Genomic DNA, 16,104 nt, shown 5'->3' with positions numbered 1-16,104 from the left:
TATTAAAGTTATGTATGATTGATAGTCACATGCTTTCACATTTTATATGATAAAGAGAATGCTTATGGTTCCACGGAGTACTCTATTATTAGTCAAGGGTCATTATTAGTCAAGGATAGAATGAGGACCATCGTAACTACTTTGAGTGGATTATGTTTTATATGCATATGTAGCATAATCACTTGAATAAAAATTACTTTTTGATGAGTCATATATTATAACAATTGCTACACAATTAAAATAATAAATACTACTTGGCATTTCATTTCACAAAATATATTCTTTAAAATTGAATTTCTTACTAATTTTATTTTTTAAGAATAATCAAATTATCAAATAGTATTTTCATTTTCTTCCTATTACCCTCTAGTCTCTAGTATAATGACTAGTAAATTATATTATAACATTTTTTTAAAAACACAACAAAAAAATCAATCAACAACTAGACTATGTAGTCAGGCTTCAGAGTTGGCTTGAAAGAGTTTGAACTGGGTTTGATCTTAAATATAGAGCCTATTTATTTTTCGGATCGAACCCGAGCCCGAATTAATTTATTTTTGTATAATGTTATTTAGAGAGAATTATAAGGAAGTAAATGATAAATTAAAATGATTTTAGCTGAAAATAATGTATCATGTATCATTAACTTGTGTTATAGAAGAGACCTCAATTTTTAACTAGCTCATTTACTTGTGTAACAATATTATAAAATATTAAACTTCAATCAAGTTTGGTGAGATTTATTTTTGGTCCGATGAATAATTCGAGCTAGCCCAATCAGATTCAAGCCATGCTCCGGCCTAGGCTCAAGTTAAGCTCGGGTCTGGATTATTTAAAAATTTTCAGACCTAAATCCGACCCAAAGCCCCAAAAAAAAATCGGGCCGAGTTCGAAAAGGGGCATAGACTTGCCCAGTCAAGCCTACTTCCAGCCTTATATGCACATATGCGTATAGACATATTGTATAAAATCTCATTCATTGAATGAGGTTCGAGTATCAAAGTTTTTAGCTTATGAGATGAAGAAAAAGATTTTTGGTGGAGAAAGTTGTGGAGATATAAAAATTTGAACTTCACTTTAGAGCACCATGCAATTGAGATTATATATAGAAGAGTAGATAGGAGTCTGATTCCTCTCTAATATGTATTTAAAAATGATATATCATTTTTATTTTACTAATTAATAAAAAATTACTACCAAAAGAAAGAAAATTCTACGTACCCACTATGGTGGGATCGTAATGTTGCCGAATAATTATTGTATTCTATAATTCTACTTTAAACTAAGTTTTGCTATATGCCACATGCCATATAGTAGTATATTTCTAAACATCTAATATTGTTCAATATTTATATATAATACATTTATATGTATGTATGTATATGGATGCGTTGTAGAAATCTCATTCATCGAATGAGTTGAGTGTTAAAGTTTTTAGCTTATGAGATGGGAAATGAAAAGATGTTTAATGGAAAGAAATAGTAGAGATATAAAAATTTGAACTGCACTTTAGAGCATCATGGAATTAACATTACAATCCTCTGTAATTTGTATTTGAATTTGATGCATCTCTCATCCTCTCCGCAAGTCCTTTTTGGTAGATTTGTAAATTGGGGGCCACAGACGGGTTGTTTTGGGTAATGGGCGGCGCGGAAGGAGCCCCCGCCGATACGTGTTCAAAACGTGGGGTGGGGGGCCGTTGAGATTGGTGGGCCCCACGTTCCACCGGCAAGCTTTATCTGAAAGTAGACAGCTGGAAAGCGAGGAACGAGAGTAACGGACGCGAGTGAACTGCTATCATAGTATATATATAAAAAAAAAAACAATAAACAAAGAGCGAAAAAAACGGCAGAAAGAGACGTTCCGTGCTTGCACGCACGGCATGGTAATTGAGGACATGACATCACTTTGGACGATGGAGGCTGACACCTGACCATATATCAAAGTGACGCGACTGGTTCCGTACTGACCCGAAGTGAGCAGTGGCTAAGCTTGCAAAAAGCTGCCCAAATGCAGGGGTGTGAACGCCGGGCCTATTAATAGAAGGGGGTTGTATCTTTCGCACGAAAGAAGGAATCATCTTCCTTCGCGCGAATCCACCGTTGGATCATAATCCGAAATGCTTTGAGATATGCGCAAGAATCTATCCAATGGTTGATGTCGTAAAAAGAGATCAATTATGCTTTCGTGCTAAAGATACAGTCCGAACCGTCCTTGAACTCTTTTTTTTTGGACTCTTTTGGAGATCAATAGGAGGCCCACTAGGCCTATGGTGGTGTAATGATTCGAGTACTTGTTAAGTTTGAATGGCAGTACTTTAAATGTCATGTCATATTGACTGAAATCATATATCGTACTAGTTTCGATTGCATGGCAATTAACAATTTTGTTTCTGCCACCTCGCAAGGAGAGCAATGTGAAGTGTGCAAGTTATTTTGGACATGCTTTGCATTAAATTGCTAGCTTCAGCACCAAAATTCGTTCACTTAGCTCTAGAAATCAGCCCAAGAACCATTGGATTTCTTATATCTTGTGTCACGAGTTGTTACAAATTCTAGTAATCCCATATGTTCTTTCACCCTAAAATTTGTTTTAGGTTGATGGGTTTTTTTTTTTTTGGGGCGCCGGCGCCCCCGCGGGGGGGGGGGGGGGGGGGGGGTTGTGTTGATGCTTTCTCTATGCTACATTTTGGAAGGTATTCAAAGATTTTATCTTTCTGACATCTTTCAGCAATGGTTACGCATCTCTGTGTCATTCATAAGTTGCAAGATGAATGGTTCGTGATTAGCTATCCTTCATCGAACAAAGCATCTCCTAGTTAGATTATTGAGAAATTGATGTTAGATTAGATATCGATAGAGAATGTGTTTGTGACATGACCAATAAGATAACTTTGCGATCCTAACTGATGTTCTTTCATGTTTACACTTTTTTTAACTATTGAACAACTAAATTTAAAAAATTTCTTACCACTGGTGCAAGTTACTAGGAAACGCTAATCATCTGAGATTGGAAAGCATACTTAACCATGCGCAGGTTAAAATGTCTCATTCCATGTTTGGTTGTGTAAGTGGGATAATTGTCAGAAATATGTGTTCCATTGCTAAACATTCTGCTCCTTTTTGGTTTTTCCTTCTGCGCTTCACTGTGAATCCCCACGTTGATTTGTTTTTCAGAAGTGGATGATCGAGTCATATCCTCACGTCCAAAATTATCTATGATTCTGGCCATTCTGAGCTCTCATGGTCATCGGTTGGGAAAAGTTTCCCTAGCCTTTGATATAAGTGAGGCCAGTCGTGGTTCTCTGAGATGCCATAAAGGCATAGAAAGCTGCTCCAATGACCTGCATAGAAATCAGAAACCTATCGATAATTGGCTGCTTGTTGAGCACATTAAAAACATACTTAGATGTTTTAATTTCACTGATTTTGATGGGACCTAAACAATTATTATAACAATCCAGGACCTCATGCAAAATGACTAGTTGCACGGATCCTCACATACTCTCTCTCCGTTTAAGCTCTGACATCCTTATCATACTAAAGATTCAAATTCATTCATATTTAATTGCAAGCACCGTGATCGATCCATGGTCAGCCTCAATGAATCCATGCTGCAAAGTGCCTCCTAGTCTATATAAGTTATGGATTGGGTCCGCTTTGATACTATTTGTAACAACTCAGGACCTTACCCAAAATGGCTAGTCGGAATGTATTATTTGGATTCTTTGATTCTATATATCCAATTAATAACTGATTTGGACTAATCACATGCATGCACGGGCCCTCACAATTATGAAAAATGATCTGCACATTACCATTTCACATTAGAACAAATCCAAGATATTTTTAGTGCATCAACCCTTTTGCCACCAGAGTAGGCTCTAAACAAGCTTGAATTGTTAGCACCAATTCAGATATTATAGTATACCAATTGCCACCCCGAATAAAGCATGATCAAGTGAAGTTCACGATATTGTTTGGTTTTTGCAGCTATAACCCTGAAGAACATGGACTTGCAACACAAGTATGGTAACATGTATATTATTACTTAGATACTCTCAACGCCTCTACAAATATTTGGCATGGGGCAGCAAATAAGCTATGTGACTTTCTTGACTTCGCTGCAGGGCCACAACCTATATGTAGCCCGAAAAATAACAAGAAAGCATCCATCAAGGGATTAGATGTGGTGATGAAATATAAAATGGCGAGAGAAGAATGACTAGTTCTCTGGTGCTTTTTCCTGCGCTGTGGCTTCATTATCTTGTGCTGCAGAGTTCAATCCCTGTAGAAGGGGAGAAATGTTAGCTAAAATTTGCTGTCGTTTTGTATAGAAAAAATGGCCACTGACAAATGAAGTTCTATACTAGTAGTACTTATCAGTTGATCAAAAGCACGTATGAGCCTTGCACTATACTGCCTATTTCATGATCAAGGGTGCAAATCCCTGAGGTGGATAAGTCCGACGACTCAGCAACAGTGTGGAATTGAGTTTCTCGTCCGGTGGATCTGATCTATAGTTAGGGGGCAATACCCTTTTCTTGAACATCAACTCAGCATCAAGACCAACTCCCAAATCTTTATATAGCTCATGGTATCTTTTCAATAAAACAAAAAGGATCTTTTGGCTCAATATCATTGGACTGTCTGTTCTTAGTTGCATTGACATTGTTAATATATTGCCAGAAATTATGGTCTAAGCAGGGTGCAAATCAAGAGTATGGCATGGTGACTTTCAAAGTTTTAAGAAGCAAACCAATATATGTTACCTTGAAACTAGTCAAGGTCAAAGTAGTTGCATGCAGGAGGATCTCTGAGCATTGAGAAGTTGATGGGAACAGGTAGGATACAGGATATGTACTGCATGGAACAAATTGATCAATAGATTTTATGAAGTTTTCTGAAACAAGGATCACATGCAACAAGCTTGAGAGTATGGCAGTTTCTCGCAGACTGGTTGCATAAGCTAGCATATAAATCAAAGTTTTTAGAGAATAGAAGCATTAGACCAACTGTGAATGGAATGCAGCATATGAGTAAAGATTTCTATTGATGATATTGTTCATATCTGTTGTCTTACAAGCATTATAGATTTGATGACTTAAAAAAGAGACTAGGAAAGGAGGAACTCCAGCTGAAATCGAGGTGAGGGGAAGACTCAAACTCAGTTACTAGTACTCATGCTCAGGTGACTTCACCAATCAAACCAATTGACGCTCAATATGAGGTGAATTGACTTCATAGTTTGCTAATAAAGTTAAAACCTCAATGCTGGTATTGCAAAATAAGGATGAAATATTTGAACTAAAGATTCCTGCTGTTCATCATGTTTTGCAAGATTTAGAGTGCTTAAAAGAATCGAGCGTAGAAAAAGAGAAGCTATTCAGCCAATGAGGATAACTTATAATTGCAAGAAATGATTAACTAGAAGTTATCAGTCCTGGAATTAGGCTGGCTCATTAATGTCTCGGGGGATTTCATGTTCCTTTATATAAAATGCAAGTAAAATGTCATGTCCACTGCTACCCTTACTCATCAGTCAAATGATTCACATGATGAAGGGAAAGGAAAAAGGGCCAAAAGCAGCACTTGCCTGTGATTGAGCTTTAATACTTCTCTTCTCTTCTTCTTTAGCTCTAAGAGACTTGACAGGAGAAAATCTCTGCAATATATTTGCAACCATATTAAAACGACAATCAAAAAATGACAAACAAATGCCAAAGAAAAATATCCAGGGAATTTTTTATCCTTACTATTGGTTTAATCAGTGGGAAATCTATGATCAGAAGAACAAACAAACAAAGATTAAAAAAGGATGCAATAGCTAACCATGCAAGAGTCTTCTAGCTCCTTGAGCCTGACCAACCTCTGGAGCTCCAACTCGACGCTCCTCTGCTCCTCCCTTCTCCTCTCCCACTCCCTCACCGCCATCTCCAACACCCGATCCCTCTCTCTCAGCATTCTCTCCGTCCTCTCCCTTTCCACCCGGAGCCTCTCCCTCCTCCTCCGTATCGCCTCCAGCTCCTCCGCCAGCGACGCCTCCAGCGACCCAATCGCGGCCACATGGATCGGACGGTTCTCCTTGTCCGCATCCCCCTTGATCAACGGCGAAATCTGGGTCGGTTTCAGCTTCGGAAGGCTCGCCGGCGCCGGACTCGCATTAGAATTCTTCGGTTGGAGGGGTTTCCGGCGAGGCGGCGACCGGATTCCCGAGGTTCCGGCTGCTGGAGACTCCATCAATGCGGGAAGCCAAGAGAGAGACAAAGCAAGAGAGAGAAGGGATGAACGTTTGAATTCGAAAGGGGGAAGTGGCAACGGCTATTTACCACTGTGTGGGCGTCAACCGATAGGGATGTACGGGATTGGACGCGAGGAATGCGTTAAATATCTAACGCCTCGTTGGCAAAGCCAGTAAAGTTTTGAAGTTTTAGGTAAAATTTTGAAAAACTAATTTTTTTAAAAAATATTTTTTTAAAATTTGTTTATTATTCGATAACTATAATTTTAAGATGCTGTAAAATTTTAATATATATTTACAAACAAATTGATAAAATATGTTTAAAATGATAAAATAATCATAAAGAATATTGCATAGTATTGTGTGGAAGAATATAATAAAATATAATATATATTATTACATAAATATATTACATAATATAATATTACTTAATATAATATAATATAATATAGCATAATAATATAAGATAATTTTATATTATATAATAAAACATAGTAATATATTGTGATATAATGTAATATAATGATATATTTATAGTATAATATAATATTCTGATATAAAGTATTACAATTATTATCATTATATATTAATATATTATTATATAGTATAATATTTTTAAGAACTAATTTTTGGAAAAAAATTGGAGACACACAACCACACTTGCAATAGTGAGATTTTAAGAATTTTTTTCTTTTGAGTACTATCCTTGTTCTTACTCTTTTTTATACACAATGAGACATTATAGATCGGTTTTGATAAATCGCTGAATTCCAAAAACACATTTGTGTGACATTAGATATACAGAATATCGAGTTATATTCAATATCATTACGTCCATAACAGATTTTCAAATATGTATTAAGCATTAATGCCACTAAAGTATTTTATATTCTTGATTGTAATAGTAATAAAAATACAAGAAGCAACATTTTTGTTAACTCAAATATCAAATATGAAGATACAAAGCATCCCGGCTGATGGATGAGTCTTTTATCTCAGTTGGAAATATTTATGTTATCTAATATTCTTTGAAGTGTTTCTTGGTTGGATCTTTGGCCAGTATGATTGCTTTTCTACTGTCGTTTTGCTTGATTGATCTAGAATTTGAACTAGCCAAATTGGATATAACATATGAGTTCGAGTTAGGCACTGCTGTCTAAGTCTGGCCACCCGAAGTTCGTCTTGGTTACGTGGATTTATGTTTATTAGGATTTATGAACATGACCTGGATTGAGATAGAAGGAAACATGAAGCTTGGATTAGAGACAGAAGGAAAGATGAAGAGAATGCATCATTATGTCGGTATCTAAGATTTTGCCAATAACAACTCTCATTTCCTTCTCCTGCCCTCTAAGGTAGGAAATCTTAATTATTTTGCCAACTATTCATCTTGGCTGTTTGTTGAGTATGCTTTGTTTTACAAATTTTACGGAGATAAAAAGAGACATTTTTTCCGAAGCAAGGTAAGCCAAAGGAGTGGAATGGAGGGGAAAAAAGTCCCCCCCCAGGCCAAACTAACTTGATTATTCAAGTCCAAATCGACTTATTATATTATATTCACTTTTTGTAATCCTACAAAAAGAAAATAATTAATTGAGTGTTAGGCTAGGATTTGAGATGAAACCTTATATTTTGCAATCTCCATTTTTCTATAGCAAAACTTTTGTATCGGCTCCTGGTCGTAGGTCAATAATCGAATCACATAAATATTGTATACTCTTATTCTTTTTTTCTTTCTTCTTCTTCTTTTGTTATTCTTCTTATTTATTGCAACAGTGTATAGATCAATAGATCCATTTCCATCTCGACATAGGAAAAAGATTAGCAAAACAATTTTATAAACAATAGACTAGTACAAAGATAAACGTCTCTAGTTATTCCACCATCTTGCATGAACTGCATAGAACTTTGTTTCTGAAAGTCAATGATTGAGTTAACTTTCACATTTGAGCGAAAAATGTCCACATAATGCACCTAATAACACCATATAAAATATTAAGTATCCGGGTGTGTTTCCTCAGGAGGATGTACCTGAGTTAATATCCGAGTGTGGTATATTGGGCAAGGCCGGAGGAGCTCATGGATGTGACGACCGTATCCATAGCCCATGGGCCGCAATCCGGGTCAAAAAATGTCAACAATTAAGAACCTCAAGATCTACAACTTGGGTTTGCATCCATGTGAAAGTTTACCATTAGAGCCAGGATGTAATGAATCAATTGCTTTAATTTTCCTGAAATCATTGCTAGAATAATTTCATAGCTTGTGACTTTCCCCATCTCTTGTGCATGCTCCATGCACTGCATGGGCTTGCAGAAGTGAACTTGGCATGCAATGAGATGTGGAATCGAGTCTTATCAAATCTAGACATGATACGTTAAGTGTATCTCAACCAAAATTCGTTGTTTTGTACCGGACTCTATATCAGTGTTACACTAGTATAGTATCAATACGGTATAATAAAATTTTTTTTGACGTATTGAATGTCGATACATCATGTATACTGAATATAGATAACGAATCAGTATGGCACGGCCTTATACTATCTGGGTCGGGTCGGTATAATATATCATGATCTCAACATTATCCACTTATCCAGACTTTGACGGTAGCGGGACAACTCCGCATCTCCTTTGCTTAAACAACGAATTCTCTGACCCCCCCCAACTCCCCGCGTCCCGCACGACTCCTTGAACGCCAGACCAAAGCCAGGTCAATGGCCACGCGGGAAAGGGACCGCCCCATCCGATCGGACGGCCCACGTTGCCTGCGCGTTGCTTTCAGCGTGCACCAACCCGATTAGATCGCATACTCCCCCGGAAGGAGCGACGCGGGGTTTGGGATCTTCCAGTAGCATTTCGCCACGTGTCCTCATCGGGCTCGGTATTGATTCGCGGTAGGCCGCCACGCCCGAAAAAATAGCACGTTGTTTGCGCGTTGCTTTCGGCGAGCGCCCACCCGATAAGAACGCATATTCCCGAATAACGAGCGACGGGGTGTTTCGGATTGTCCAGTAGCATTTCTCCACGTGTTCTCCATCGGGCTCGGCTTTGATGCGCGGAAGGCCGCCCCACCCGAATAAGAGCGGCGGAGTGGATCGCGCGAGGCGGTGGTCGAGCAAGCCCTCGGTTCCTTGATCGAATCGTCGCTCCCTTCCAAGGTGAGGGAATTCTCTACCCCCTTTTCCACTTTGTTTCGTTGTCTTTTTAATTTGTGTTTAGAGGGCTTCAGATCGGGATCTTTGGCTTTTAAACGCGCTTCAATTCGATTGCGTATGCGAGATCTTTGTTTTGATCGATTTACATGTGTTTATTTTGCTTATTGTATGTAAATCTTGGATCTTTATTCTTTTAGTTCCCTAGTTCTTTTTTGTAATCCGATCTAATTTGGTTAATAGCATCGTTTATTCTTTAGGGTTTTTTTTTCTTTCAATTACATAGTTGGTAGTAGATTCTGCCTCATAAAGATGCCTTCTTTTTAATCAATCGGTTCTGTGACCTCTCTCATGGAAAATTTGGATAGTTTTGTTGAAGAATTGGGGAAATAAGATTCTTTTCTTTCCGTTTTCCTCAAATATTGTTCTTTGGAAATCCCGTGCGATTCGGTTGGTCCTCTTGGTAGATCTTATTGAGGCGTGTTCAGGACAAAAAAGGGAGGTTTTGAGTTAATGTGGTTGGATTTGGTGAAGTGGATGGATTTGTGGAGGTTTGGCATGCCTTTTTTGCCCAAAAATTGAGCGGAAATGTTGTTGATAATAATCAGGGCCTCTGGTTATTTGGAGAGATGGTTAGTTGGAGAGAGCAAAGGAGACGATTCTGGGTGAAGGCTTGGCGTTAGTGTTAGAGATCATGAGTTAGCTGTTAATAGAGGCGTGGGCGTTTGGATCTTGCAATTGGAAAGAGAGCTTTTTGTTTAAGTGTGTTTCTTTCCCCCATCTTTTCTTCTTGTTTTTATTCCTCCTCCCCAGCGCTGGGGAGGTGCAGGGGGAGAAAATTCCTAGGGTAGGGGCATTAGGATATGACTTGTGTGTACGGGAACAATGGAATTTTTAAAGGGGTTCCATGTAATTTGGTTTTTTAGCACGGTGTTGAGGGGAAAATTAAGGTTTGAGAGGCAACTGTGAGATCTTGAGGTGCATATTAGATGCTTTAACATCTGACTCCCGTATACTTGGTGCAGATTCTTCCCATTGACTTCCTCTAATCAAATTAGATGCCCCTGCGCACTTCATCTAACTTTTGTTTTTCTGTTCATTAAATTCTTTAGGAGTAAAACTGTAGATGGGCTTTGAGTAAACACTTTGCAATCACTATTTCAGTGATGCGCCAATGCTTGTCTCTTTGCAAACAAATGAATATGAAGTTGTTGATGAGGCTTGAACACCTTGTCAGATCTGATCACCCTCATGCTAAAGTGTCTGTTATCTGTGCAGTCATTTATTTCTCAAAGCTGTTATGCTTAACTCATCAAGAACAATTTTATATGTTAACTTTATTGTGTCAATCTATATAGGCTGCTTTTTTTTGTCTGTAAGCACAAGGAGACCATTATTGCCTTAGTTTTATGACTTTTTCCCCAACCAATGATGCAATATTCTGTTTGACCATCACTTGGTTTCACTTTCCCTCCTTGTTATTATCATCCCATTTCATATTGATGTGAGAAGAGTTATTCTTATATACCTATCGCACAGGGTGTGTTAGATATATGTAATTCTGTTATGGATTTTCTTTTGCTATTTATTCTTCATTTTTCTGTTGCTGCCGACTCCCGGTTCTCCTCTAACTAATTGTCTCAGTTTGCACACACTTGGTTGCTTTATCAAGCTCAGATTGCTCCTTTCCATCCATGCCTCACTTGCTGTGTATATATTTGATATAGGCATATTTTTCTTTAAGATACCACAACAAAATGTGTAGCCAAAAACTCACAAGGGCTTAAAATGTGCCTCCTACTTCTGATTCATAGAGGACTACGACCATTAACATGGCTAACATAAAACATCCATGTCTTAGAGGACTATGGCCATGAACATGGTTCACATACAGCAAGGATGCAGGAAAGGAATCATCTACTATGCATACATGTTGTTGTAGATGATCAACAGAAATTACTGCGACTATTATAACTTCATTATGTGCCCTTGTCATACTTTATATTGGAGTCTGATAATGTTTTCATGTTTTGCTGCATTTTTGTTTTCTCCTTGTGGTACATCAATGACATTGGAGTGCTTCTGGTAGTCTGGTTCTATCTTTATGTCATATGACTTATAATCTTTTTACTTTACTCAACAGCTTCAGACAGCTCATTCTTCATGAATTCTATAAGCACTGTGGCAGCTACTGTTTCCTGTACTTCGGGAAACAAGGGCAACTTCTGGATTTTGGTTTGCTTACTCCCAGCATTCCCGGGAGCTCCGGTTGTATACGTGAACTTCCAGTTGTTCAAGGCCATTGTCAGGATTCCTACTTCATCAGTTGTTGTCTCGGAGATTTGTGGAGGGAGCTAGCTTTAGCAGGAACCGTCTGCAACTATTCATATCACAACTGCCATCCACTTAGCATTCTTAGAGATGGTTTCCTCTCAGATTTCTGGTCTAACCAGGACACATGGTGACAAGTCCTTCAAGAGACAGATACTTCTTCCGATGCATCCCCCTGATGTTGTGCCCTCCGAGAGCACGGAGTTTGATTTTTCTGATGTATTTGGTCCTGCCCCAGTTCAAGCCTCGATTGATGTAAATAAAGTAGCCTCTGAGAATTCTCTTCCTGCATCAGATTCAAATGAGGAAGTTTATGATGATCCAGTGGTGATTTGCAAGCGATCACATTCTCTGGTGGGGCCCATGGCTCGTGTTAGTCAGTCCTTGCAGCTCAACAAGCTCACTTTACATGAAACTGAGAGCTCATTGGAGCTCATAGGGAGTGTTTCTGAAGAGACAGGAGACCAGGCATTATGCATCTGCACTGCTGAAAAGCATGATAGCAAATCTGAGAAGAGTGAGGGTGTGGGGCTTGATGATTTTGAAGTTATGAAGGTTGTTGGGCAAGGGGCATTTGGAAAGGTGTTTCAGGTGAAGAAGAAGGGCACCTCAGAAATATATGCAATGAAGGTCATGAGAAAGGATAAGATTATGGAAAAGAATCATTCTGAGTACATGAAAGCTGAGAGAGATATACTGACAAAAACTGATCATCCTTTCATTGTGCAGCTCAGATACTCTTTCCAGGTATTATTGTGTTTTCTATTATTCTTTTCCACATTTATATCTAAAAATATGTTGCACTTGGAGAATGATCTGATATTTTATGCTTATGAGGTGTGATGAATACATATGTTCTTTGTTGTGTTTTTGAAACCAAAAGTGTCATCTTGCCGATTTTCCATCCATAAACTGGAGTATGTTCTATTTTGCATTGAAAAGAATTTCTCATGCCAGAGAATTCCTGACGCCATTCCTGGTTTTTGCATTAGAAAATCATCTTTAAAAGTCTTTCATTAGGACTCATCTCACTGTAAGTAGAACATATGTTAGCACTGCTGATGTTGGGTGGGACTGAAACCTCTCAAGGTACAATGCACAATCTCTACATATGTGCTGGATGAATCAGTCAGGCATGGATCTTCAGTATGTGCACAAATCTTATGGTATTTTAACTAGCATTTCTGAAAGCTTTTAGTAGTGCCACCCAGATGTCCTTTTGACCATTAAAGTCAAGCTTATAATACCCATGCACCTAGCATCTTCAGTGAAGTACATTAAGAACTGCATTCTTTTTACCTTGTTTTAATTATGTTACCCATGATCTATGGAAGATCACCAAGTCTGCCAAAAGTACCTTATTTCTTACTTTTTTTTTTATCTTTGATAGTTATTGCTGTATCAAATAGTGTATACAATTGCCATAGATCAAGAAACCAAAGTATTAGGATTCTTAAAGAAATTCAGCTACTCAAGAAGCACCCAGCAGTTCGTTATATATTTATTTACTTTTAATGAGTGCTGCTGCCCCCCACCGCGCGCACACGCACACGCACACACACCAGAAAAGGTGAAAAAATCCAGGTCACTTCTGTAACTATACTGGGAGGCTGAAGAATATTACTAGAAAGAGTATGTCTTGGCTTTCAAATCCACCCAACTGCAATAAGAGACAGTCTTCTGTTTCCATTCCTAGATATATATACATGTGAACTGGAAAAACATTAAGAGCCTATTTGGATGATTGGGCTGAAAATCCTATAGGATTCGTAGATTGGACCAGTACAACCAGCTAGATCATAAGATTAGAGGATGGGCTAGGCTTATATTCATAAATACCCAAGAATAGCTCTGGAGTGGGTTGGCTCGAATCCCGTAGGGAGAAAAAAACTCTGAATAGCTTTGGAGTGGAATAGCAAGGTTTTTTCTTTCCCAATGGGATTTGGGCCAGCCCACTCCAAAGCTATTCTTGGGTATTTATGAATATGGGCCTAGCCTAGCCTCTAATTCTATGATTTCGCTGGTTGTACGGGCCCAATGGATGAATCCTACAAGATTTTTAGCTCAATTATCCAAACAAACCCTAATTGGGTTGCTGGCAAGTTCGAATATCCTTGCATAGAATATAGACACATTTTGTGGGAGTTCCACTTAAAAAAGACCACTTTCCAGAACACACCTCTCCTATAACATGCCATTGGAGAGCACCTGGCACTGATAACACCTTTATGAAAGTGTGATACAGAAAGCCTTATGGCTCTTGCCTTCGCTCTTTGGTCCACTGATTTCTCCAAATAGCTGCAGCAGCTAGCATCTATTTACCGAAGTCCCTGTTTCTTTAGTTGAATTGTAAAGGTTTGGGCCTCACCTTGACAAGATGCACTAACTGATTGTATAATGTCTTGAACCCTTGGGAATTCTGTGTGGCAACTCTCCATTTATAGTTATCGTATATATGTCATGCAGACAAAATATCGGTTATACCTGGTGCTGGACTTTGTAAATGGGGGACACTTATTTTTTCAGCTGTATCGTCACGGTCTATTCAGGTGAGCATGTTATTCTCTGAACCTTTTTTTTGGGGGGGATGTCAAGAATGATCTCAAATATATGAAACCCATTCATGAAATCTACTACTGTTTTTGTCAGAGAGGATCTGGCACGCATATACACAGCTGAAATAGTGTCCGCTGTTTCCCACCTTCATGCAAATGGTATAATGCACCGGGACCTCAAACCTGAGAACATACTTCTCGATGCTGATGGTCATGTGAGCACCATTTTCTTATGGTCTAGCACCATTTTCTTATGGTCTTTAATTCTTTCTGTCCATCCCTCTTGTAACTGTTGTTTAACATCACCTTGATAAAATTTTCTAATGTTTTGGTTAGGCCATGTTGACTGACTTTGGCCTGGCGAAGCAGTTTGATGAAAACACTAGATCAAATTCCATGTGCGGCACGATAGAGTACATGGCACCAGAAATCATACTTGGGAAAGGCCATGATAAGGCTGCTGACTGGTGGAGCGTTGGTATCCTGTTGTTTGAAATGCTTACCGGAAAGGTTAGTTTTATTCTCTGTCCACGTCACCTGCTAGATACTAAATTGTCTACCAGAGCTTTTATTCACGTCATGCATTCGAGCAATGACAAGGGATAATTTCTGAAAATTAGGGTGATAATAATATTATCTACCAGGTCTTTCATTCATGTCACATATTTAAGCAACTAGAAATGGTAGTTTTATGATATTAGTAATATTTCTGATCATTTCCCCTCAAGTCGATTGGCAATTTTAGAATTCTGCTTTATTTCTAGTGCACATGCGTAGCTAAAGTTCGCCATCCCAGTACCAGTTCCTGTACCAATCCTATACTAGCACTGTATTGCTATGGTACAGAGTTTTTTTTGGCATACTGAATATTGGTACTGAACTAGTACAGTATGGTATGGTCCATATTATTCAGTTTGGGCCGGTACGGCGAACCATATGCATAGCTTTTCTCATTTAGTTATGTTTATCTTTATATATTTGTGCAGCCACCATTTGTCAATGGCAATAGGGAGAAGGCTCAGCAGAAAATAGTAAAGGAGAAGATAAAACTGCCAGCATACCTGTCCAGTGAAGCTCATTCGCTGTTGAAAGGCGTAAGTCTAAATCATTTGTTTCCTACCCTTGCAAATTTTTCATGGTCTTCTCAGACTATTTTTCTTTTCTGCCCGCAGTTGTTGCAGAAAGAAGCAAGCAAACGCCTTGGCAGCGGGCCTGGTGGCAGCAATGAGATAAAGAGCCACAAGTGGTTCAAGTCAATCAACTGGAGGAAACTGGCGGCTCGGGAAGTCCGACCAAGCTTCCTGCCCAATGTTGCTGGCAAGAACTGTGTTGCCAACTTCGACGAGTGTTGGACCAGCATGCCATTATTGGATTCTCCAGTTGCCAGTCCAGTCGCAGGAGACAGCAATTTTGCAGGATTTACGTATGTGAGGCCTGCTCCTTTTCTTCAGATGCCCAGCCCCTTAGGCTCAAAGACAAAGGAGGACATCTACGGGTAGAGCATCCAAAATCGTTTGCAATTAGAACATGGCGGTTTTAGTCTAATCAGTTATCCAAAATTTCTTGTGTTGCTTCCAAGTGCATGTACACCGATGACACTTTAGTTGTTCCTACCCCGGGAGTTTTACTCTGGCATGTGTGATCTATATTAACCTCCCATTTTGGTTATTTGTGTTCTATGTTTCAGATTTCTGTTTTTTAAATTTCTAGGTTATTCAGTTATTACTTCAATTACCCTCAAAACAATGGTTAGTAGGTTAACTATACGTTATGCTCTACGGGAGCAGAGAGTACTATTATAAACAGAAGATAAGGCAGAAACTA

At 38.6% G+C, this 16,104-nt stretch overlaps 2 protein-coding genes across 3 annotated transcripts; one reads left to right on the top strand and one right to left on the bottom strand.

Annotated features, from left to right (window-relative positions):
• Positions 1-4,063: 4,063 nt before the first annotated feature.
• On the bottom strand, positions 4,064-6,335 carry LOC103722184 (uncharacterized). Its single transcript, XM_017846432.5, has 3 exons — positions 5,832-6,335; positions 5,596-5,664; positions 4,064-4,287 (listed from the first exon to the last, which is right to left on the bottom strand). Exons 1-3 carry the CDS (start codon positions 6,237-6,239, stop codon positions 4,225-4,227), a joined length of 540 nt encoding a protein of 179 aa, XP_017701921.1. The 5' UTR covers positions 6,240-6,335; the 3' UTR covers positions 4,064-4,224.
• A 2,857-nt stretch (positions 6,336-9,192) lies between these two features.
• LOC103722170 (serine/threonine-protein kinase AtPK2/AtPK19-like) lies at positions 9,193-15,948 on the top strand. 2 transcript variants are annotated; one of them, XM_008812624.6, is made up of 7 exons: positions 9,193-9,400; positions 11,538-12,472; positions 14,192-14,274; positions 14,375-14,495; positions 14,617-14,790; positions 15,267-15,374; positions 15,453-15,948. In XM_008812624.6, the coding sequence occupies exons 2-7, from the start codon at positions 11,816-11,818 to the stop codon at positions 15,777-15,779; spliced, it is 1,470 nt and encodes a 489-aa protein (XP_008810846.3). In that variant the 5' UTR covers positions 9,193-9,400; positions 11,538-11,815; the 3' UTR covers positions 15,780-15,948. The 2 variants fall into 2 exon arrangements, with proteins under 2 accessions (XP_008810846.3, XP_088569289.2); XM_088713163.2 differs by lacking the exons at positions 14,192-14,274; positions 14,375-14,495 and having other exon boundaries at positions 9,231-9,400.
• The last annotated feature ends 156 nt before the right edge of the window (positions 15,949-16,104 follow it).

Source organism: Phoenix dactylifera, chromosome 17, assembly GCF_051530095.1.
Source record: "Phoenix dactylifera cultivar Ajwa chromosome 17, Ajwa_hap1_PhDact_Kaust_v1.1, whole genome shotgun sequence".
Lineage (NCBI taxonomy): Eukaryota > Viridiplantae > Streptophyta > Magnoliopsida > Arecales > Arecaceae > Phoenix > Phoenix dactylifera.
The sequence above is the reverse complement of the archived record's forward strand: the minus strand, read 5'-3'. Positions and strand labels throughout refer to the sequence as shown.